Raw genomic sequence first — 24751 nt, forward strand, 5'->3', positions numbered from 1 at the left:
CAGCCCAGCGAGGTGAGGCAAGGACTTACCTCCACCAAACTTGGACTGAAGAGTCACTGGACTGTGGGGGTCACTTGGACAGAGTCGCTGGATTCGAGGGACCTCGCTCGTCGTGCTGAGAGGAGACCCAAGGGACCGGTAATGCAGCTTTTTGGTGCCTGCGGTTGCAGGGGGAAGATTCCGTCGACCCACGGGAGATTTCTTCGGAGCTTCTGGTGCAGAGAGGAGGCAGACTACCCCCACAGCATGCACAAGCAGGAAAACAGTCGAGAAGGCGGCAGGATCAGCGTTACAGAGTTGCAGTAGTCGTCTTTGCTACTATGTTGCAGGTTTGCAGGCTTCCAGCGCGGTCAGCAGTCAATTCCTTGGCAGAAGGTGAAGAGAGAGATGCAGAGGAACTCGGATGAGCTCTTGCATTCGTTATCTAAAGTTTCCCGAGAGACAGAGACCCTAAATAGCCAGAAAAGAGGGTTTGGCTACTTAGGAGAGAGGATAGGCTAGCAACACCTGAAGGAGCCTATCACAAGGAGTCTCTGACGTCACCTAGTGGCACTGGCCACTCAGAGCAGTCCAGTGTGCCAGCAGCACCTCTGTTTCCAAGATGGCAAAGGTCTGGAGCACACTGGAGGAGCTCTGGACACCTCCCAGGGGAGGTTCAGGTCAGGGGAGTGGTCACTCCCCTTTCCTTTGTCCAGTTTCGCGCCAGAGCAGGGCTAAGGGGTCCCCTGAACCGGTGTAGACTGGCTTATGCAGAATTGGGCACATCTGTGCCCAAGAAAGCATTTCCAGAGGCTGGGGGAGGCTACTCCTCCCCTGCCTTCACACCATTTTCCAAAGGGAGAGGGTGTCACACCCTCTCTCAGAGGAAGTTCTTTGTTCTGCCATCCTGGGCCAGGCCTGGCTGGACCCCAGGAGGGCAGATGCCTGTCTGAGGGGTTGGCAGCAGCAGCAGCTGCAGTGAAACCCCAGGAAGGGCAGTTTGGCAGTACCAGGGTCTGTGCTACAGACCACTGGGATCATGGGATTGTGCCAACTATGCCAGGATGGCATAGAGGGGGCAATTCCATGATCATAGACATGTTACATGGCCATATTCGGAGTTACCATTGTGAAGCTACATATAGGTAGTGACCTATATGTAGTGCACGTGTGTAATGGTGTCCCCGCACTCACAAAGTTCAGGGAATTGGCTCTGAACAATGTGGGGGCACCTTGGCTAGTGCCAGGGTGCCCTCACACTAAGTAACTTTGCACCTAACCTTTACCAGGTAAAGGTTAGACATATAGGTGACTTATAAGTTACTTAAGTGCAGTGTAAAATGGCTGTGAAATAACGTGGACGTTATTTCACTCAGGCTGCAGTGGCAGGCCTGTGTAAGAATTGTCAGAGCTCCCTATGGGTGGCAAAAGAAATGCTGCAGCCCATAGGGATCTCCTGGAACCCCAATACCCTGGGTACCTCAGTACCATATACTAGGGAATTATAAGGGTGTTCCAGTAAGCCAATGTAAATTGGTAAAAATGGTCACTAGCCTGTTAGTGACAATTTGGAAAGAAATGAGAGAGCATAACCACTGAGGTTCTGATTAGCAGAGCCTCAATGAGACAGTTAGTCACTACACAGGTAACACATTCAGGCACACTTATGAGCACTGGGGCCCTGGGTTACCAGGGTCCCAGTGACACATACAACTAAAACAACATATATACAGTGAAAAATGGGGGTAACATGCCAGGCAAGATGGTACTTTGCTACACAGTAAGCCAATGTAAATTGGTAAAATTGGTCACTAGCCTGTTAGTGACAATTTGAAAGAAATGAGAGAGCATAACCACTGAGGTTCTGGTTAGCAGAGCCTCAGTGAGACAGTTAGTCATAACACAGGTAACACATTCAGGCACACTTATGAGTACTGGGGCCATGGCTGGCAGGGTCCCAGTGACACATACAACTAAAACAACATATATACAGTGAAAAATGGGGGTAACATGCCAGGCAAGATGGTACTTTCCTACAACAGTCCTTAGAACTAGAGAAGGAAAGACAGAAGTTGGGTTTAGAAACCCATGGTGGCAGCAGCAGTATTCCCCATAGTCATCCTGAAAAAGAGCATGATTCCAGGAATCTGCACAAGATAGTTCCCCCTTATAAGGAGGGGGATGACATTAACAAGTGGTTTGCTGCACTTGAGAGGGCCTGTGTTGTACAGGATGTCCCTCAAAGGCAGTGGGCTGCTATCCTATGGCTATCATTTAGTGGAAAAGGTAGGGATAGGCTCCTTACTGTGAAAGAAAGTGATGCCAATAATTTTACAGTTCTTAAGAATGCACTCCTGGATGGTTATGGCTTAACCAGTGAACAGTACAGGATAAAGTTCAGAGAGACCAAAAAGGAGTCTTCACTTGCACGTATTGTTGGCACACATGGATGGGATAGGTTTAGACATGTTAGTTTGTTTTTCACTCTAGAATCTCGTTGCTCTTCATTTCAGGTATGTTACTCTGTACACATCGTTCGCATGCGCTAAGAACTTTACACACGTTGACAGTTTTGCGGCCTGGAATTTATCTGAGTTTCATAATATTCCATTAACATCTTGAGCCCTGTTCTCCATTTTTGTGCTTGAGTGGTATGAGTTTATTTAAATCTTTTGGTCTACTCTCATCCTAAGGTTTGGATACTGACTTTTTTGGAGTTATTTTTCTACCTTTTCTGCATACTAACTAATTTTCATTAGTTAGACACATATTTTTTCTTCTTCTAACAGTACCCACTTTGGTGGTATTCATGGGGGATACGATTCTATTTACAAAGTTGGTGGTTCACTACTTTGCATGGACCCTTGCTCTTTTTCACCAATACAATAGATTTGTTGTTAATTTGTGTTTTTTTCCTAAAATTGAACAGATGGTTGTCTGGTTGTTAGATCGGTATGGTCTTACTTTCTCAAACTATGTTTTTCATTTTTACATTCATAGGAAATGTTTCTCCTGATGAAGGGCTGAAATGCATTGGGTTGCATCATGAACTCTTCTGTCAAGATTTAAAATTGTCTCCTTCAGATTTCTTGTTTCTGAAATTTCTGAAATGTATTGGATTTTTAATTTGAGTGTTTTGAGGTGAACTACTAATTAAATGAACCCTGATTAGCACACTGAATGGTTGAATGAATCTGGATGACTAAACGTGACACTGACTAAATATTAATTAATGTTTTTTTAGAGAGTGCATTATGGGGATGTTTTGTGTTTCACGCCCCAGGATAAGAAGCTGAAGTTTATCATTCCAAATATATAGACAGATGAAGTTTGGAATAAGCCAGAGTGCATATTTTGTCATGTTAACAATGTATTTAAGTCATGTTAATCATTTCCAGTATGTACTAAATAGATCAGCAAATTGATGAGAGTATAGAAAAAATCATCATCTCAATATAACATCCATAGTAACATCCTCTACAAATATCATCCTCTCAATCAAAAATCAGAATTATATTTTCTCAACATAAATATAATAAAGATGTTTGTTCCACTGTATCTAGACAATCAATCAGTAAATGGCTTTTGGCGTGTGTACGTGCCTTCTTATATTTACTTTGGAAATATATAATACAGATATTGCATTAAGATAATATTTCTGGAGTACTGAATTACTGATATTATATTGTGATTATATTCTTTCCTCCCATAGTTTCTTCAATCTGCTGGTATATTTACACCATACTAGAAATCACTCACAGAACATCAATGAATTCTTGAAATTTGGCCTCAAAAGTAATTGTTTTATGTAATACCATTTGGCTTTTGGGTTGCCCCCTACATTATTATTTTTGCTATTCATACATAGGTCGGTTCCCATAATTCACAATAAGTCAGAGTACTTTGTAACATTTCAACTAATGGGAATTTCATACACAAGGCCCTAGATCTCTATGACAAAATTACTAGAGGCTTTCCAACAGCAACTACCACTGAGAACTAAAACAAGATTATAGGTCACATCTCTGCCATTCGAATCAGAGAGGATAGGTTTCCAAAGAGACTTAAACCCTCAAGGCTGACCCTCCCCTGATCTATAAATACATAACTTCAAGTAAGAACATAACTGACTGATAGCACATCAACAACATAAACCCTGCTACATTTCTTATGCCACCCATTCTCATAAAATCCTGCAAAGGTCATCCTGGTCATCATTCAAAGCCCTGTCTTTTGCAGATCTTGCAAACATACTCAACTTCCTCAAAGCCACTTCTTAAGAAGATGTTATATTATGCTCGTCCTTCATCAAAGCTCTCTGTGTGGATATTCTCTCTCCCCTACTCACCATTGCCAATGCCTCTCTCACCCAATGCATGTTTCTCGAAGCTCTCAAAGCAGGACATTTCTCCCACTCCTAAAGAAACCTAAACAAGACCATGATGATCTTGTGAACTACTGGCCCATCACTCACTGACAATTCACTGACAAAGACTTTTGATAAAGCATTCGCTGGTCATCCCAAGATCACTATAATGCTAACTATCTCCTGCAGGATTAGATGTCCAGCTTCAGATCCTGGTACAGCGTAGAAACTACTACAATATACATCATATACATTGCCCTACTGACCACATTAAAAGATAACCACTTCCTCCTGATATTGCAGGACGTCTCATCTGCCTTTGACACAGTCAACCATCTCACCCTCAAAGGCACACTATTATATCACCAGAAATGTTCTCCAATAGACCAATGCCAGATAATTCAACTTGAAAGTCTCCTCTTCTTTAGACATCCAACGTTTCAAATAATGCCTTAAAATAATCCAGCCCTGGATGTCCAGCACCTGCCGGTAGCTCAACCCAACCCAGTTTATGTTATTTATCAAGAATTACACACATGAAACAGCCCCTGGCTTAATGTAATGAACCTTGATATAAATCCTGATGGCTTCTAACCCCAACATTCACCAAAGGCCAAGTCACTTAGATGCTTCCTGGACACCAACTCCACCCTCAAGGAACAAATTACAACAAAAACATGTTTTTGTAGCAGCTCTCTTTTGTAAAAGAAACTGCAGCCATTTCTTGTACTGCTGTTCAAGCCCTCATACTCTTGCATCTAAAGGATGGTAACACCATGCTCCAGGGCCTCTTAGACTCCATACTGGCACTCCTTAAGGACATCCTGCATGTCGCAGCACATCTTATCTATGGCATGCAGAAAAATGATCACCCCCCTTCTCGTGGAACTCCATTGGCTCCCCTTGCCTGTCTGTGCAATCTTCAAAAAACTGCATCATTTAAAATGCCATCACAACCAGCACCACTGCTTATCTTGAAGCTTACAATCTCATGTCATTCTCGACTCACCACCAGCCAGGATACCATCACATCACATATTAAAAAGAGTAAAAGTACAAAAAATATGGACACAGACCTTTTCTGTCTATGCACACAGCATCTGGGACAATAGCCCCGTATTTTGAAGGACCATCCCAATGCTGCCTCTACTTATGAAAGTGCTGAAGACATCCCTCTTTAAAGGATACTACATCACAATGCATTAACTATCCATCAACTGACTTCCTGCCCTCGCTGAACTATGATTTGTCTTAGACCCTGAACAGCTTTCCACTGTCTTCCAGTTAGTTTTGCATAATAAAAACACCTCATACATAAATGCATACAAACCCATACATTTTACTGTGAGTAATCTGTGTATGTAAACTCTGAGTCAGGCACAATGTTACAGCCTTTTCTATCTCTTTAAATAATACTGTATCAAAATATAATAACCATCCACTAACCAGCTGCCCCTCCTATCATTGTACCCAATTTCATGGCAGTACCAAGTTACTAATCATGTAATGTGTCTAAAATGGGAATTGTTTTAGGAGGGTGCTGCTTGAGGGAGATCTGAATCAAACAACCCAGTTAACACATTGTCCAAACTACCAAGAACTAGAACAGCGAAGCATAGGTCAGGAGAACTGCATACATAAGTTTGTTAACTCCTAGCAGTTTATTAACTCCTAGCAGTCTGAAGCTGAAGCACAAATATACTGAACCAAAAGAAAACTAGAAGGGTTGGATCACAACAGTATAGAGTACCACCTGTTCTTGACAATTTGTAGTAGACCACAAAACAGAATAATAGACAATGCTCCTAAAGCAGGAACAAAGACCATCAGATGTCAGTCACAACTAGATGCCCAGCTCAGCTCAATTCTGCTCAAAAACCAAAGACCAGCCCGCTCTTTAGATAAGATAAAGTAATTTATTACGTGTACACGGAGACTGAACAGCCTGGGAGATCATGCCCGAACAGTCAAAAGAAGGAAGTAATACATGATGTTTTATGCTATCAAACCACAAAGAAGTTTGTGCATTTCAATGGTTCTTGACATTGACGTATGATCATTTCTTCGGTATAGGAAAAGGTGTTACCGTAAATTCTTCCTAACGCACAATAAATAGAAAAATAAAGCATAGAAAAGGAAAGACAGAACATGTCCTACGTGTCTAATATTGCACAATACATTTTCTTCAGCTAGCATGCAATGATATTTCATGGTGGCTGTTCTAATGGCAAGCCTTACAACATAATGCGTTCTGAGCAACAGTAAAATATATCAGTAACCATAGTTCATGTTGGTCATGAGTTGTTCAACAGAAACAGGCCTAGTTGTCATTGGGTATCACAGGGCCCGAAAGGCTCAAAATGGGTCCCAGGAAAATGCAATTCCACATTCCGCCCCCTGATACTCAATGACAACCTAAGCTTTGTGATGGAGGGGTGTCATTTTTGTGGTGTTGCCACTCTTGGCTTTGCCTTCACTTCCTAGTTGGGAGTGGTATGCAGTAGCCTTGCTGCAGGCATTTTCTACTAGTATTGTAAGGAAAGAGGGAAAACCTTTATCAGCACACATAGAGTTATAAGTGCCACTATCCCTATCACAAGCTCCTCTACCAGCCATGATCCCCAACCACGGAACTAGGTCCCCATCTTCCCCAGTACCCCTAATACCTCTGTTGAAACTGACACTTCTTTTGCCCCTTTTTCTACCTTCCTTATGTTTCCTATTGCCCCTTTTATATTACTGATGTTGTCCGGAATATACACACAGCATTCTTTGTGGATTACCTGACAGACACCACCATCTTTTGCTACAATGGTGTCTAACGCCATTCTGTTTTGAATCACAACAGCCCATAGATCCGTTAGTTCCTCAGTAACTTTCCCCAAGGCTGCTGCTGTGGAGCTCGCCAATTTTTCACCAACCCTGCTAATTTGTGTATTTGATATTCGGAATGCATGACCACTAGTGGTGGTATTAGTACTCCTAATGTAGCTATAGCCTTATCTATCCAAGAGGGGGTCCTCTTTCTGCGTATCCTTAGGGGGGCCTTATTCATTAATTGGGATAAACTTGTTACCTGTGAAATTTGTGGCAATACAAACACTGGATACCAACTGCCTGCCACTCAGTGGCAGCTTAAAGTATGCACAATTTCCCCCCACAAAAAATATGCCCTGTAGCGCTTAGATGCTCACTGATAGTCCCTTGGGGCCGTCCCATATTTTGTCTAAATTGGAATATTTGTAGCATTCCCTGACCACCACATCTATGCTGATATTGTAAAACATACCAGTATTCGTACATGTTACTGATGTTGGAGAAAACACATGTAAGTATGTAAACACTGAGTATGATTCACTAAGCAACTTGTTTTTCACTGGGCCGCTGCCCGTGTGGTACCAAATGCACCATGGTGCCTTTTCCTTCTCGTTTATCCTAAGGAATTAGGTGCCCAAATCTTCATATGTCCCTTCCTCTACATACCCCTTTTCCCTTTCTTCTTTCTGATAAGACCCAGGTAAAAATGTTGACAGTACCCAGAGAGTTAATAACAAAAGGACACGGCATTCTCTGTCTGGAACTTTAACAGCTAAAGGATGTGACAGTAGTAGGGGAATAAACTTCACTGTAGGCAGAAGTGACCCCAGCCAGTGCCTTACTGGCTGCACTGGGCAACAGTGGACCTCAGTAGAGTTAAGCTGTTGCTTGATATGGAGACAGATGGGTCTCTTTTCCTGTTATCTACTGCCTCATTTCGTAGCATCCCTGGTACCTAGAAGGCTTTCCTCACCATTTTAAGTGTCAGAGCAGGACGTGTGGATATAAACCTGCCACCCTATCACGCAGGAGGGCTAACTGTGGAAGTCCCACCCTGTTCTTGGGGAACTACTCTTTCTCTTGCTATCTCTCATGTTCAGTGGATGTATTAAAGTTAGGGATGAACATTGACACAATAAAAAAGTAAATACCTTTTTCCTGCAGTGGATTCAATTTTGCTGCTGGCCAAAGATTTATGTGTGTGGAGGAACCCAGGCATCCGGGCATATCTCCACAATAGGTACCAGGACATAAAGTTCACATGCTTAGTACTCGCAATATAGTACTGACGATGTGGCCTTCATAAAATTAGATATTCAGTTGTCAATCTAACCTTTAAATAGTTGCCATTTTCATTCAAAAAATCTCTGAATCATAGCCATAAATCCTTGTAGTGTTTAGCTTTTGCTTGATTGGAAACTGCTGTACTGGCATGTAATATCTTCCACATTCCATTTTTTTGTACGTGGTAATATTGCTTTTCAAAGATTGGAGCATTCAGGACAAAATGTCTAAAGGAACACAATGAACCCTGTCATGTTGGCTCTTATCATAGTAATAAGACTGCTGGTTTTGGCCGGCAGCACTACCAGATTTGTGGGGGACTGAGTCCAATCCCACGTCGCATGACAACTATCGGCCTAACCTTTCCGGCCAGCTAGCAGTACCTCACCGATACCTTAGGTAGAGGTGACTTTGTGGCAGCTGAGCGCATGACGTTCTGATTTCTCTCAGGGAAATTGTGGTGTAACTGATCTTGCCCTTTTCTCTCTGTTACATTTGTCTCACACATGCAAAGACAATCAGAAGCAGAAATTGGTTCAATAGGTTTTATTGAATCAGCTGCATTCTAGATAAAAAGGCATGTATTGCAATACTGAGGATGATGAAACATAATAATATCAGAAAAGTGACAAGAAGAGTGAAAAACGGGAACAGTCCCACCATAATGTCACAATGCTAGACTGTAGAATCCCTACCTATGCCACTAGAATTCTACACTGCATAGAGCACAGAGGTATCAGGCCTAATCCACCCTTCAGGAACCCCAAGAAAGCACCATCCCTCATACCTGAATATGACAGTAGCGAAGAGGTCTGTTGATCTACTAAGTGTCCTTTACCATGAAAGCAGAAAAGACTTCAAGCCTCAGCAAACAGCTGCAACTAAGTACACAGCAAATGTTTGGATTTCTGGCTAGAATAATCGCTCTGACGTGTAGACGCAGCAGATGTGTTTTTATAATAAAACATCAGATATTCTAAGAAGCTATCCTGATGTGAAAATACATATGTGTCTTTGTACTGTAATGTCCCAGCTTTTGACTGACAAATCTAGCAAGATTATCTTGCACAGCCTTGAGCAAAAGCACAGTGCAAATTAACATACTATAATATGTAAACACTCTCCTAAACGAAAGGATAGCATGATAAAAGAAAAGAAAACATTGTAGGAAAGTACCATCTTGCCTGGCATGTTAGCCCCATTTTTCACTGTATATATGTTGTTTTAGTTGTATGTGTCACTGGGACCCTGTTCACCAGGGACCCAGTGCTCATAAGTGTGCCTGAATGTGTTACCTGTGTAGTGACTAACTGTCTCACTGAGGCTCTGCTAATCAGAACCTCAGTGGTTATGCTCTCTCATTTCTTTCCAAATTGTCACTAACAGGCTAGTGACTATTTTTACCAATTTACATTGGCTTACTGGAACACCCTTATAATTCCCTAGTATATGGTACTGAGGTACCCAGGGTATTGGGGTTCCAGGAGATCCCTATGGGCTGCAGCATTTCTTTTGCCACCCATAGGGAGCTCTGACAATTCTTACACAGGCCTGCCACTGCAGCCTGAGTGAAATAACGTCCACGTTATTTCACAGCCATTTACCTCTGCACTTAAGTAACTTATAAGTCACCTATATGTCTAACCTTTACCTAGTAAAGGTTAGGTGCAAAGTTACTTAGTGTGTGGGCACCCTGGCACTAGCCAAGGTGCCCCCACATTGTTCAGGGCCAATTCCCCTGACTTTGTGAGTGCGGGGACACCATTACACGCTTGCACTACATATAGGTCACTACCTATATGTAGCTTCACAATGGTAACTCCGAATATGGCCATGTAACATGTCTATGATCATGGAATTGCCCCCTCTATACCATCCTGGCATAGTTGGCACAATCCCATGATCCCAGTGGTCTGTAGCACAGACCCTGGTACTGCCAAACTGCCCTTCCTGGGGTTTCACTGCAGCTGCTGCTGCTGCCAACCCCTCAGACAGGCATCTTCCCTCCTGGGGTCCAGCCAGGCCTGGCCCAGGATGGCAGAACAAAGGACTTCCTCTGAGAGAGGGTGTTACACCCTCTCCCTTTGGAAAATGGTGTGAAGGCAGGGGAGGAGTAGCCTCCCCCAGTCTCTGGAAATGCTTTCTTGGGCACAGATGTGCCCAATTCTGCATAAGCCAGTCTACACCGGTTCAGGGGACCCCTTAGCCCTGCTCTGGCGCGAAACTGGACAAAGGAAAGGGGAGTGACCACTCCCCTGACCTGCACCTCCCCTGGGAGGTGTCCAGAGCTCCTCCAGTGTGCTCCAGACCTCTGCCATCTTGGAAACAGAGGTGCTGCTGGCACACTGGACTGCTCTGAGTGGCCAGTGCCACCAGGTGACGTCAGAGACTCCTTCTGATAGGCTCCTTCAGGTGTTAGTAGCCTATCCTCTCTCCTAAGTAGCCAAACCCTCTTTTCTGGCTATTTAGGGTCTCTGTCTCTGGGGAAACTTTAGATAACGAATGCAAGAGCTCATCCGAGTTCCTCTGCATCTCTCTCTTCACCTTCTGCCAAGGAATCGACTGCTGACCGCGCTGGAAGCCTGCAAACCTGCAACATAGTAGCAAAGACGACTACTGCAACTCTGTAACGCTGATCCTGCCGCCTTCTCGACTGTTTTCCTAGTGGTGCATGCTGTGGGGGTAGTCTGCCTCCTCTCTGCACTAGAAGCTCCGAAGAAATCTCCCGTGGGTCGACGGAATCTTCCCCCTGCAACCGCAGGCACCAAAAAGCTGCATTACCGGTCCCTTGGGTCTCCTCTCAGCACGACGAGCGAGGTCCCTCGAATCCAGCAACTCTCTCCAAGTGACCCCCACAGTCCATTGACTCTTCAGTCCAAGTTTGGTGGAGGTAAGTCCTTGCCTCACCTCGCTAGACTGCATTGCTGGGAACTGCGACTTTTGCAGCTACTCCGGCCCCTGTGCACTTCCGGCGGAAATCCTTTCTGCACAGCCAAGCCTGGGTCCATGGCACTCTAACCTGCATTGCACGACTTTCTAAGTTGGTCTCCGGCGACGTGGGACTCCTTTGCGTAACTTAGGGTGAGCACTGTTTCATGCATCCTTGTAGTGCCAGTTTCTGGCACTTCTGCGGGTGCTACCTGCTGCTAAGAGGGCTCGTTGTCTTGCTTGACGTCCCCTCTCTTTCCTGGTCCAAATTGGAACCTCCTGGTCCCTCCTGGGCTACAGCAGCATCCAAAAATGCTAACCGCATGATTTGCAGCTAGCAAGGCTTGTTGGTGTTCTTTCGGCAAGAAAACACTTTTGCACGACTCTACAAGGCGAGTGGGATCAGTCTTCTAAAGGGGAAGTCTCTAGCCCTTTGCGTTCCTGCAGAAACCGCAGCTTCTTCTGTCCAGTAGAAGCTTCTTTGCACCCGCAGCTGGCATTTCCTGGGCATCTGCCCATCTCCGACTTGCTTGTGACTTTTGGACTTGGTCCCCTTGTTCCACAGGTACTCCAGATTGGAAATCCAGCGTTGTTGCATTGTTGGTTTGTGTCTTTCCTGCATTATTCCTCTAACACGACTTCTTTGTCCTTAGGGGAACTTTAGTGCACTTTGCACTCACTTTTCAGGGTCTTGGGGAGGGTTATTTTTCTAACTCTCACTATTTTCTAATAGTCCCAGCGACCCTCTACAAGGTCACATAGGTTTGGGGTCCATTCGTGGTTCGCATTCCACTTTTGGAGTATATGGTTTGTGTTGCCCCTATCCCTATGTTTCCCCATTGCATCCTATTGTAACTATACATTGTTTGCACTGTTTTCTAAGACTATACTGCATATTTTTGGTATTGTGTACATATATCTTGTGTATATTTCCTATCCTCTCACTGAGGGTACACTCTAAGATACTTTGGCATATTGTCATAAAAATAAAGTACCTTTATTTTTAGTATAACTGTGTATTGTGTTTTCTTATGATATTGTGCATATGACACTAAGTGGTACTGTAGTAGCTTCACACGTCTCCTAGTCCAGCCTAAGCTGCTCTGCTAAGCTACCATTATCTATCAGCCTAAGCTGCTAGACACCCTGTACACTAATAAGGGATAACTGGGCCTGGTGCAAGAAGCAAGTACCCCTTGGTCCTCACTACAAGCCAGTCCAGCCTCCTACATTGGTTGTGCAGCGGTGGGATAAGTGCTTTGAGACTACTTACCACTCTTGTCATTGTACTTTTCATAAGAGAAAAATATACAAAACAAGTTCAGTGTGTGTACACATAGCTAAAAAGTTTTGCATTTCCTCTTTTCACTCTTTTCTAAAGTGCTGAAAATTACTTCTAAACTTTCAAAAAGTTCTTAAAAGTTTAAAAAGTTTTTTTTTCTGTCTTTCTAAAAAGTTCTGAAAACTTTTTTCTCTTTTTCTATCACTTTAACTCTCTCTAAAAATGTCTGGCACAGGCCAAAATGTTGATCTGTCCAAACTTGCATATGATCACCTTAGCTGGAAAGGAGCAAGGAGTCTCTGCATAGAGAGAGGTTTGAGTGTAGGGAAGAATCCTTCCTTGGAACTGTTACTTAACATGCTTAGAGAACAGGATAAGGCTAGAAGTGCCCCATCTGTAGAAAAAGTAGCTAATGGTTCCCAATCTGATCCAGGGACTCCCCCAGGAAAAGATTCAGGAAAGAAACTCCCTAGCCTGCCCATTACTAGACAGTCTAGCATAGTTGGTAATGATGGAGAGCCTCACCATACAAATAGTGTTGTCTCACATCATAGCAAAAGCATTTATTCTCACCATACTGGTAGTGATGTTTCTGTTAGCCAAGCTGTTAGGGTGGCTTCTGTAAGGGACAGGTCTCCTTCTGTTCATTCCCATCATACCTCTGTATCTAGGAATGTCCCTCCTACCAACCCTGATGACAGAATGTTAGAGAGGGAACTCAATAAGTTGAGGGTGGAACAAACCAGACTGAAGCTTAAAAAGCAACAGCTGGATTTGGATAGACAGTCTTTTGAACTAGAGAAGGAAAGACAGAAGTTGGGTTTAGAAACCCATGGTGGCAGCAGCAGTATTCCCCATAGTCATCCTGTAAAAGAGCATGATTCCAGGAATCTGCACAAGATAGTTCCCCATTATAAGGAGGGGGATGACATTAACAAGTGGTTTGCTGCACTTGAGAGGGCCTGTGTTGTACAGGATGTCCCTCAAAGGCAGTGGGCTGCTATCCTATGGCTATCATTTAGTGGAAAAGGTAGGGATAGGCTCCTTACTGTGAAAGAAAATGATGCTAATAATTTCCAAGTTCTTAAGAATGCACTCCTGGATGGTTATGGCTTAACCACTGAACAATACAGGATAAAGTTCAGAGAGACCAATAAGGAGTCTTCACAAGACTGGGTTGATTTAATTGACCATTCAGTGAAGGCCTTGGAGGGGTGGTTACATGGCAGTAAAGTTACTGATTATGACAGCCTGTATAACTTAATCCTGAGGGTGCATATTCTTAATAATTGTGTGTCTGATTTGTTGCACCAGTACTTGGTGGACTCTGATCTGACCTCTCCCCAAGAATTGGGAAAGAAGGCAGACAAATGGGTCAGAACAAGGGTGAACAGAAAGGTTCATACAGGGGGTGACAACGATGGCAACAAAAAGAAGGATGGTAAGTCTTCTGACAAGGGTGGGGACAAATCTAAAAATGAGTCTTCATCAGGCCCACAAAAACACTCTGGTGGGGGTGGTGGGCCCAAATCCTCTTTTAATCAGAACAAGGAAAAGAAACCATGGTGCTATTTATGTAAAATAAAAAGCCATTGGACAACAGATCCCAGTTGTCCAAAGAAAAGCACCAATGCTCCTACCACTACAACCCCTACTGCTACCCCTAGTGTCCCTACTAATAGCAGTGGTGGTGGGAGCAAACCTACTAATAGCCAATCCAAGGGAGTAGCTGGGCTCACTATTGGTAACTTAGTTGGGGTTGGCCTTGTTAGGGAGGCCACAGAGGCTGTGTTAGTCTCTGAGGGGGCTATTGATTTAGCCACCTTGGTTGCTTGTCCCCTTAATATGGATAAGTACAAGCAGCTACCCCTAATAAATGGTGTTGAGGTTCAGGCCTACAGGGACACTGGTGCCAGTGTGTCTATGGTCATAGTGAAACTGGTCCACCCTGAACAACACCTACTTGGTCACCAGTACCAAGTAACCGATGCTCACAACAACACACTTAGCCACCCCATGGCTGTTGTTAATCTCAACTGGGGGGGGGGTTACTGGTCCAAAGAAAGTTGTGGTAGCCACAGATTTACCTGTAGACTGTCTACTAGGAAATGATTTGGAGACATCAGCTTGGTCAGATGTGGAGCTGGGCATCCCAGGGCATATTTTTGCTTTGACAAGGGCTCAGGCCAAAAAGCAAAAAGGACAGGGAAGCTTGGATCCTGGAACAATGGACCAAGTGCTCCCTAAAGCTAGGGCTAGTAGAAGCAAACCACTTCCTACTATCCCTCCCTCTACAGTGGATTCAACTTCTGAGGAAGAAGAATTCCCTCCCTGTGCAGAACCTACACCAGAGGAGCAGGAAGCAGACACTGCTGAGCTTTTGGGTGAAGGGGGGCCTGCCAGAGAGGAGCTGAGTGTGGCACAGCAAACCTGTCCCACATTAGAGGGTCTCAGACAGCAAGCTGTCAAACAAGCTAATGGGGATGTCAGTGACTCTCACAGAGTTTACTGGGAGGACAACCTCTTGTACACTGAGCATAGGGATCCTAAACCTGGAGCTGCCAGGAGATTAGTGATTCCTCAGGAGTACAGAAAGTTCCTCCTAACTCTAGCCCACGACATTCCCCTAGCTGGACACCTGGGACAAATGAAAACTTGGGACAGACTTGTTCCCTTGTTTCATTGGCCTAGGATGTCTGAGGACACAAAGGAATTTTGTAAGCCCTGTGAAACCTGTCAAGCCAGTGGCACGACAGGTGGCACCCCAAAGGCACCCCTTATCCCACTGCCTGTGGTTGGGGTTCCCTTTGAAAGGGTAGGGGTTGACATAGTTGGCCCCCTTGACCCTCCTACTGCTTCAGGCAATAGGTTTATCTTGGTGATAGTGGACCATGCCACAAGATATCCTGAAGCTATTCCTTTAAGGACCACTACAGCACCTGCAGTGGCAAAGGCCCTCCTGGGAATATTTTCCAGGGTGGGCTTCCCAAAGGAAGTGGTATCAGACAGGGGAAGCAATTTCATGTCTGCATACTTAAAGGCCATGTGGAAGGAGTGTGGTGTAACGTACAAGTTTACAACACCCTATCATCCTCAAACAAATGGACTGGTGAGGAGATTTAATAAAACTCTCAAAGGCATGATTATGGGTCTCCCTGAAAAACTCCGCAGGAGATGGGATATCCTTCTACCATGCCTCCTTTTTGCCTACAGGGAGGTACCCCAGAAAGGAGTGGGCTTCAGCCCCTTTGAACTTCTTTTTGGACACCCTGTTATGGGTCCACTCACACTTGTAAAGGAGGGTTGGGAACAACCTTTAAAAGCTCATAAGCAGGATATTGTGGATTATGTACTTGGCCTCAGATCAAGAATGGCTGAGTACATGAAAAAGGCCAGTAAAAACCTTCAGGCCAGCCAAGAGCTCCAGAAGCAATGGCATGATCAGAAGGCTGTTTTGGTTCAGTACCAACCAGGGCAGAAAGTGTGGGTCTTGGAGCCTGTGGCCCCAAGAGCACTCCAAGATAAATGGAGTGGACCCCACACAATTGTTGAGAAAAAGGGAGAAGTCACCTATTTAGTTGACTTAGGCACTGCAAGGAGTCCCCTTAGGGTACTCCATGTAAACCGCCTGAAACCCTACTATGACAGGGCTGATCTCACCCTGCTCATGGCAACAGATGAGGGACAGGAAGAAGACAGTGATCCTCTGCCTGATCTCTTCTCTTCCACAGAACAAGATGCTCTGGTGGAAGGTGTAGTTTTGGCTGATTGTCTTACTGCTGAGCAGAAAGACAATTGCATAAACCTTCTAGATCAATTCTCTGAACTCTTCTCTACTGTGCCAGGTACCACGTCTTGGTGTGAGCACACTATAGATACTGGAGACAGCTTGCCTATCAAAAGTAAGATCTATAGGCAGCCTGACCATGTCAGGGACTGCATAAAGCAAGAGGTCCAGAAAATGTTAGAACTAGGAGTGGTTGAGCACTCTGACAGTCCATGGGCTTCTCCTGTGGTACTTGTACCAAAACCCCATTCCAAAGATGGAAAGAAGAAAATACGGTTTTGTGTAGACTATAGAGGTCTCAACTTGGTAACCAAAACTGATGCTCAACCTATACCCAGGGCAGATGAGCTCATAGATACACTGGCATCTGCCAAGTATCTAAGCACTTTTGACTTGACTGCAGGGTATTGGCAGATCAAATTGTCAGAAGATGCTAAACCTAAAACAGCATTTTCAACCATTGGAGGACATTACCAGTTTCCTGTAATGCCTTTTGGTTTGAAAAATGCACCTGCCACTTTTCAGAGGTTGGTGAACACAGTCCTGCAAGGGCTGGAAGCTTTCAGTGCAGCATATTTGGACGATATAGCTGTCTTTAGCTCCAGCTGGGATGATCACCCGGTCCACCTATGGAAAGTTTTGGAGGCCCTGCAAAAGGCAGGCCTCACTATCAAGGCTTCAAAGTGCCAGATAGGGCAGGGGAAGGTGGTTTATCTGGGACACCTTGTTGGTGGGGAACAGATTGCACCACTTCAGGGGAAAATCCAAACAATTATTGATTGGGTTCCCCCTACCACTCAGACTCAGGTGAGAGGCTTCCTAGGCCTCACTGGGTATTACAGGAGGTTCATTAAGAACTATGGCTCCATTGCAGCCCCTCTTAATAACCTCACTTCCAAAAAGATGCCTAAAAAGGTATTATGGACAGCAAACTGTCAAAAAGCTTTTGAGGAGCTGAAGCAGGCCATGTGCTCTGCACCTGTCCTGAAAAGCCCTTGTTACTCTAAAAAATTCTATGTCCAAACTGATGCATCTGAATTAGGAGTAGGGGCAGTCCTATCACAACTTAATTCTGAGGGCCAGGATCAACCTGTTGCTTTTATTAGTAGGAGGTTGACCCCTAGAGAAAAGCGTTGGTCTGCCATTGAGAGGGAGGCCTTTGCAGTGGTCTGGGCACTGAAGAAGTTGAGGCCATACCTGTTTGGCACTCACTTCATTGTTCAGACAGACCACAAACCTCTACTTTGGCTAAAACAAAAGAAAGGTGAAAATCCTAAATTGTTGAGGTGGTCCATATCCCTACAGGGAATGGACTATACAGTGGAACATAGACCTGGGAGTAGCCACTCCAATGCAGATGGACTCTCCAGATTTTTCCACTTAGACAATGAAGACTCATCAGGTCATGGCTAGTCTTATTGTCCTTCGTTTGGGGGGGGGGGGGGGGGGGGGGTGTAGGAAAGTACCATCTTGCCTGGCATGTTACCCCCATTTTTCACTGTATATATATTGTTTTAGTTGTATGCGTCACTGGGACCCTGTTCACCAGGGCCCCAGTGCTCATAAGTGTGCCTGAATGTGTTACCTGTGTAGTGATTAACTGTCTCACTGAGGCTCTGCTAATCAGAACCTCAGTGGTTATGCTCTCTCATTTCTTTCCAAATTGTCACTAACAGGCTAGTGACTATTTTTACCAATTTACATTGGCTTACTGGAACACCCTTATAATTCCCTAGTATATGGTACTGAGGTACCCAGGTTATTGGGGTTCCAGGAGATCCCTATGGGCTGCAGCATTTCTTTTGCCACCCATAGGGAGCTCTGACAATTCTTACACAGGCCTGCCACTGCAGCCTGATTTAAATAACGTCCACGTTATTTCACAGCCATTTTACACTGCACTTAAGTAACTTATAAGTCACCTATATGTCTAACCTTTACCTAGTAAAGGTTAGGTGCAAAGTTACTTAGTGTGAGGGCACCCTGGCACTAGCCAAGGTGCCCCCACATTGTTCAGGGCCAATTCCCCTGACTTTGTGAGTGCGGGGACACCATTACACGCGTGCACTACATATAGGTCACTACCTATATGTAGCTTCACAATGGTAACTCCGAATATGGCCATGTAACATGTCTATGATCATGGAATTCCCCCTCTATACCATCCTGGCATAGTTGGCACAATAACATGATCCCAGTGGTCTGTAGCACAGACCCTGGTACTGCCAAACTGCCCTTCCTGGGGTTTTACTGCAGCTGCTGCTGCTGCCAACCCCTCAGACAGGCATCTGCCCTCCTGGGGTCCAGCCAGGCCTGGCCCAGGATGGCAGAACAAAGGACTTCCTCTGAGAGAGGGTGTTACACCCTCTCCCTTTGGAAAATGGTGTAAAGGCAGGGGAGGAGTAGCCTCCCCCAGCCTCTGGAAATGCTTTCTTGGGCACAGATGTGCCCAATTCTGCATAAGCCAGTCTACACCGGTTCAGGGGACCCCTTAGCCCTGCTCTGGCGCGAAACTGGACAAAGGAAAGGGGAGTGACCACTCCCCTGACCTGCACCTCCCCTGGGAGGTGTCCAGAGCTCCTCCAGTGTGCTCCAGACCTCTGCCGTCTTGGAAACAGAGGTGCTGCTGGCACACTGGACTGCTCTGAGTGGCCAGTGCCACCAGGTGACGTCAGAGACTCCTTCTGATAGGCTCCTTCAGGTGTTAGTAGCCTATCCTCTCTCCTAAGTAGCCAAACCCTCTTTTCTGGCTATTTAGGGTCTCTGTCTCTGGGGAAACTTTAGATAACGAATGCAAGAGCTCATCCGAGTTCCTCTGCATCTCTCTCTTCACCTTCTGCCAAGGAATCGACTGCTGACCGCGCTGGAAGCCTGCAAACCTGCAACATAGTAGCAAAGACGACTACTGCAACTCTGTAACGCTGATCCTGCCGCCTTCTCGACTGTTTTCCTGGTGGTGCATGCTGTGGGGGTAGTCTGCCTCCTCTCTGCACTAGAAGCTCCGAAGAAATGTGCCGTGGGTCAACGGAATCTTCCCACTGCAACCGCAGGCACCAAAAAGCTGCATTACCGGTCCCTTGGGTCTCCTCTCAGCACGACGAGCGAGGTCCCTTGAATCCAGCAACTCTGTCCAAGTGGCCCCCACAGTCCAGTGACTCTTCAGTCCAAGTTTGGTGGAGGTAAGTCCTTGCCTCACCTCGCTAGACTGCATTGCTGGGAACCGCGACTTTTGCAGCTACTCCGGCCCCTGTGCACTTCCGGCAGAAATCCTTTGTGCACAGCCAAGCCTGGGTCCACGGCACTCTAACCTGCATTGCACTACTTTCTAAGTTGGTCTCCGGCGACGTGGGACTCCTTTGTGTAACTTAGGGTGAGCACCATTTCACACATCCTCATAGTGTCTGTTTCTGGCACTTCTGCAGGTGCTACCTGCTGCTGAGAGGGCTTCTTGTCTTGCTCGACGTCCCCTCTCTCTCCTGGTCTAATTTGCGACCTCCTGGTCCCTCCTGGGCCACAGCAGCATCCAAAAACGCTAACCGCATGATTTGCAGCTAGCAAGGCTTTTTGGCGTTCTTTCGGCGGGAAAACACTTCTGAACGACTCTACAAGGCGAGCGGGATCCGTCCTCTTAAGGGGAAGTCTCTAGCCCTTTGCGTTCCTGCAGAAACCGCAGCTTCTTCTGTCCAGTAGAAGCTTCTTTGCACCCGCAGCTGGCATTTCCTGGGCATCTGCCCATCTCCGACTTGCTTGTGGCTTTTGGACTTGGTCCCCTTGTTCCACATGTACCCCAGATTGGAAATCCAGCGTTGTTGAATTGTTGGTTTGTGTCTTTCCTGCATTATTCCTCTAACACAACTTCTTTGTCCTTAGGGGAACTTTAGTGCACTTTGCACTCACTTTTCAGGGTCTTGGGGAGGGTTATTTTTCTAACTCTCACTATTTTCTAATATTCCCAGCGACCCTCTACAAGGTCACATAGGTTTGGGGTCCATTCGTGGTTCGCATTCCACTTTTGGAGTATATGGTTTGTGTTGCCCCTATCCCTATGTTTCCCCATTGCATCCTATTGTAACTATACATTGTTTGCACTGTTTTCTAAGACTATACTGCATATTTTTGGTATTGTGTACATATATCTTGTGTATATTTCCTATCCTCTCACTGAGGGTACACTCTAAGATACTTTGGCATATTTTCATAAAAATAAGGTACCTTTATTTTTAGTATAACTGTGTATTGTGTTTTCTTATGATATTGTGCATATGACACTAAGTGGTACTGTAGTAGCTTCACACGTCTCCTAGTTCAGCCTAAGCTGCTCTGCTAAGCTACCATTATCTATCAGCCTAAGCTGCTAGACACCCTATACACTAATAAGGGATAACTGGGCCTGGTGCAAGGTGCAAGTACCCCTTGGTCCTCACTACAAGCCAGTCCAGCCTCCTACAAACATCACCACAAAGTGTGACTGGTACTAAAATAACAAAATGAAATAAAATGAAATATGTTAGGCGAAAGTGCACAGTCTGTGGCCTAACTCTAAAATAACGTGCACACGTACTGCTACTAAAATAGCCTTACAACAACCTTGTTCATAATGTGAGATTTGCAGTGTCCCTTGTGTATAGACTGAAGTGTTTTCCACCCTGCTATCTTGTGTGTTGGAGACTCACATCCCTCATCTCAGACTTTACATCTAATCTAAGTCCTCTTTTACCTCTTTCTTCATAGATCCCTCACTCTGTTTGCAGTGAGAGCTGTCCCCCTGGGTACCGAAAAGCACCAATAGAAGGGAGGCCCACCTGCTGCTTTGACTGTGTGCCATGTGCCGAAGGGGAGTTTTCAAACAGGACTGGTGAGAGAATACTTTATAGTTCCTACAGACCAGCAACCCGTTGTACAAAAGAACACGTACGAGCAGATGATCTCAAATATACTGATACAGTGGAAGGAACACATGCATTTACAAACTGAGGGTCTGATTACGATCTCGGTGGATGGGGTTACTGCATCACAAATGTGACAGATATTTTGTCCGCCATTTTACAATCTCCATAGAATATAATGGGATCATAATACGACGGACGGGATATCCATCACATTTGTGGTGGAGTAAACCTGTCCACTAAGATCATAATCAGGCCATTAGTTTTTACAATTCTTTGGAAACTGACTTAGTAGGATGTTATATTGCTAGCTCTTGTGTCAACATTTGTTATTCCCTTTTTGTTGCATGGGTAATGTATGTCTTCTCCTATCTCAATTGGTCCTTTCCTGTGCACTTTGTTTCACACCTAGCTGGTAATTTATCCTTCATTAACAGAACCGCTTCAGCATTCACCTTCTACCCAGCATTCCTGCCATTACCAGTCGTTTTCCCATCTAGACAAATTAGACTGGCTCTTTGTTAATTCCAGTTTCTCTATTTCTCTAATTCAAACACTGTGCAATCCCTCCCTGATTTTCACCATCCCAAACTCAATTAAGAACATAACCAGCATTATCAACTTCTTCATATTCAGAATAGACACTATATGCAACAACTACAGCTCTTACAACACACCTAATACTGGCCTCCTAATACTGGCTATTCCTCATGGCATTCCATCCACCTGCTCATTAAAGATGATCCTTTAATACCACATAACAATGTCAATGACAAGGGAACACTTCCTTGTTCAACCATCCAATCCATCACACAATGCTATTCCACATTTTCTGGCCAATGCTAACACTTACAGTCCATTTTTGAGTTTGGCAGATGGAAACTCAGTCTACCAAACTCCGAACAGGGTGGCCAATGCCAAGCTATGACCTCCCTGCTGGAGTTATTAAGAGTTTCCTGCTAGGTCAGTGGGCGGAAACCAAACGTCCCCTCCACTCGCATTGATATATCTAGCACTGTTCTAAAATGTCTTAGAATCAATTGCAAAAACCTAAGCTACCTACACACTATCCAATAAACCTCAACATATTCATCAGTCAAAACAACATTTTTGTAAATTAGAAATAAAGACTGACAGATAAAAATAATGTATATTAATTACTCAGAAATGCTAAAATTACTCACACTAAGCACAGATTTAAAAATACAATCAAATCGCACCAAGTAAATGCAACACATAGAAATGTAAAATAATGCTTTGCAACTAAAGCAAATGCACGTACATAAGAAAATGTAAGATTTCCAATCTAGGGATAATTACCTAAATAAAATGTACTATTTGGTAGCTGTACATTTTACTCCATACTCATGTTGTCAAAATATAATCGAACAGATAGAGAAAAGAATAATCCAAAAAAGCCCCAAAATTGCAAAAATGAAATAGGTCCAAATAAAATGCAACAAAAAAAACATAAGGAACCATAAAAAAAAAATCAAAAAAGGGACACTCAAGGAAACCTAGAAAATAGTAGGGAAAAAATACAAATATTGGTTTGCTAGAAACCAAACACATTTTCTTTGGTAAAAAACACAAAACCCACATGTTTATAGCATAACTTTTGATCTGCATACCTGGAAAAAAACATACAATACCCACCCACAGAAAGCACTAGTTTTATGTATTAGATAAACATGACATTAAAGGTATTCAAAACACATAACATACCATAAAATAAATAACTACACATTACTACTAAACTTTAAGTAGGTCTAACATAGAACACTAGTAAACAAAACACTATAAAAAATTTAAAAAATGGTCTTAACTTATCCGATGAACAGCAACAGCTTACCGCGACACACTTCAAGAAAAAAGTGTTGAAATAGGAATAGACTACAGAAGTACTTTTAATGGTAGAAACAATACAGCTAAATGAAACACAAAAAAAAGAATGTGGGCCTCATTAAGAGTCTGGCAGTCTTGCGACCTTTTACCTTGCAGTGGCGGTCGGACCCCCGCACTCCAGGCAGTCTGACCGTAACATGACAACCCTGGCAGTTGGGCATCCAGGGGACCATTGTCACCACCAGGAACATAGTTCCCGACAGGCTGGCGGCGGTCAGAGTTGTGGTAAGCCACAACGTGCTGAGTTCAGCATCACTGTACTGATCACAAGTCGAGTTTATACCCATCTTTGCATTAACCCTACCATTAAAAGGCTGGTGTAAACCCAGGGCTGGGCCAATGGGCGGCCATGCACTGCCCACAACTATGTTGTGGGCAGTGCATGGCCCCACTGTCCAGCACCCTGTGTTGCAGACAGTGCACATTCTAAGGATGGGGGAGTTCCCCTCTGTGCGATGTCATTGGCCTCGGCTTCATGAGCAGCTGAGGCCAATGATGCTGCACTGTTTCCACTGAAACGTCATAATGGGACTTGGGGGAAGACCACCAGCTCCATGGCGGTCTCCTCTCCACAGGGCTGGCAGTCGGCCCGCCAGCCTCCTAATGAGGCCCTTTGGTCCCGATTACGATCTCCGTGGGATTACCGCTGAGACCGCCAATATGACTGTGGAAAGGCACCAGCCAAGCCAGCTGCTTTCCTACCGCCGTAGTGCGATGTTTCCGCCCAGCTGGCTGTCTGAAAAAGTGCAACGCCATTGGCCTTGGCTCTCAGAGTTTGATCTGCTCCAACGACTTCCGGCGCATCTTTTGTGACGTAGCTGAGTGTGAGTGAGCGCGATCGATTTCACAAGTAAGTTAAAAAAAATACTGTACAGGGTGTTGTACAACTTGTTTGTTTGATAGAGGACATGCACCAGGATTTATTCGTACTTTTATTCAATTTCTAGAATTTATTGTGGTAGGTGGCCTGCATTTGGGGCCTAGTTATAGTTTTACTTGTCGTTTTTTGTTCTATAAAGGAAAATGTTTTACAGTTCACTACATTTTCAGCATGTTTTGTTTTGTAAATGTACAATATTCATTAAATTCACTGTGTTAATGTTAAGTGGCCTAGTCTGTTAATGGAATATGCCTTCCAGCTGTAGACCCAGTACTAGTCATGAGTGCATGATGAAACAACTGTTTGTGGTGTCTGTGGAACTGAAACACCATGGATTTAAGATAACAAAATGTTATTTGGATGTATTTCACATTTTGTTTTTGCAAACAGTGTATGGTGGGGTAATAATATGTGATGCTTTTGTATGATGTGTGTTTTTGTTGTAAAATTGTAGCCCCCTTTACTTTTCGTTTTTGGAATTACTGACTTAATTCTGTTTTTTCTCCTGTACCAATGCCTTCTTTGTCTAGCCAGTGTTTGTCATAGGCCACCATTTGTCTTTGCTCCCCATGCCATCTGGCCAGGGACCCCTTTTGTATAGTCAAATGTCGTCTTATACCTACATGTGTTTTTGTTT

The 24751-nt window shown here is 44.5% G+C and overlaps 1 protein-coding gene across 1 annotated transcript in view; it reads left to right on the plus strand.

Annotated features, from left to right (window-relative positions):
• The window catches only part of LOC138279314 (vomeronasal type-2 receptor 26-like), a 134584-nt gene that overhangs the window by 60293 nt on the left and 49540 nt on the right, over positions 1-24751 (plus strand). Inside the window, exons 4-5 of the mRNA XM_069219395.1 lie at positions 21175-21298; positions 24254-24259. Coding sequence (XP_069075496.1) covers positions 21175-21298; positions 24254-24259 — 130 coding nt within the window. The remainder of the gene's footprint in view (positions 1-21174; positions 21299-24253; positions 24260-24751) is intronic.

The sequence above is a fragment of the Pleurodeles waltl genome, chromosome 2_2, assembly GCF_031143425.1.
Source record: "Pleurodeles waltl isolate 20211129_DDA chromosome 2_2, aPleWal1.hap1.20221129, whole genome shotgun sequence".
In the NCBI taxonomy this organism is placed as follows: domain Eukaryota; kingdom Metazoa; phylum Chordata; class Amphibia; order Caudata; family Salamandridae; genus Pleurodeles; species Pleurodeles waltl.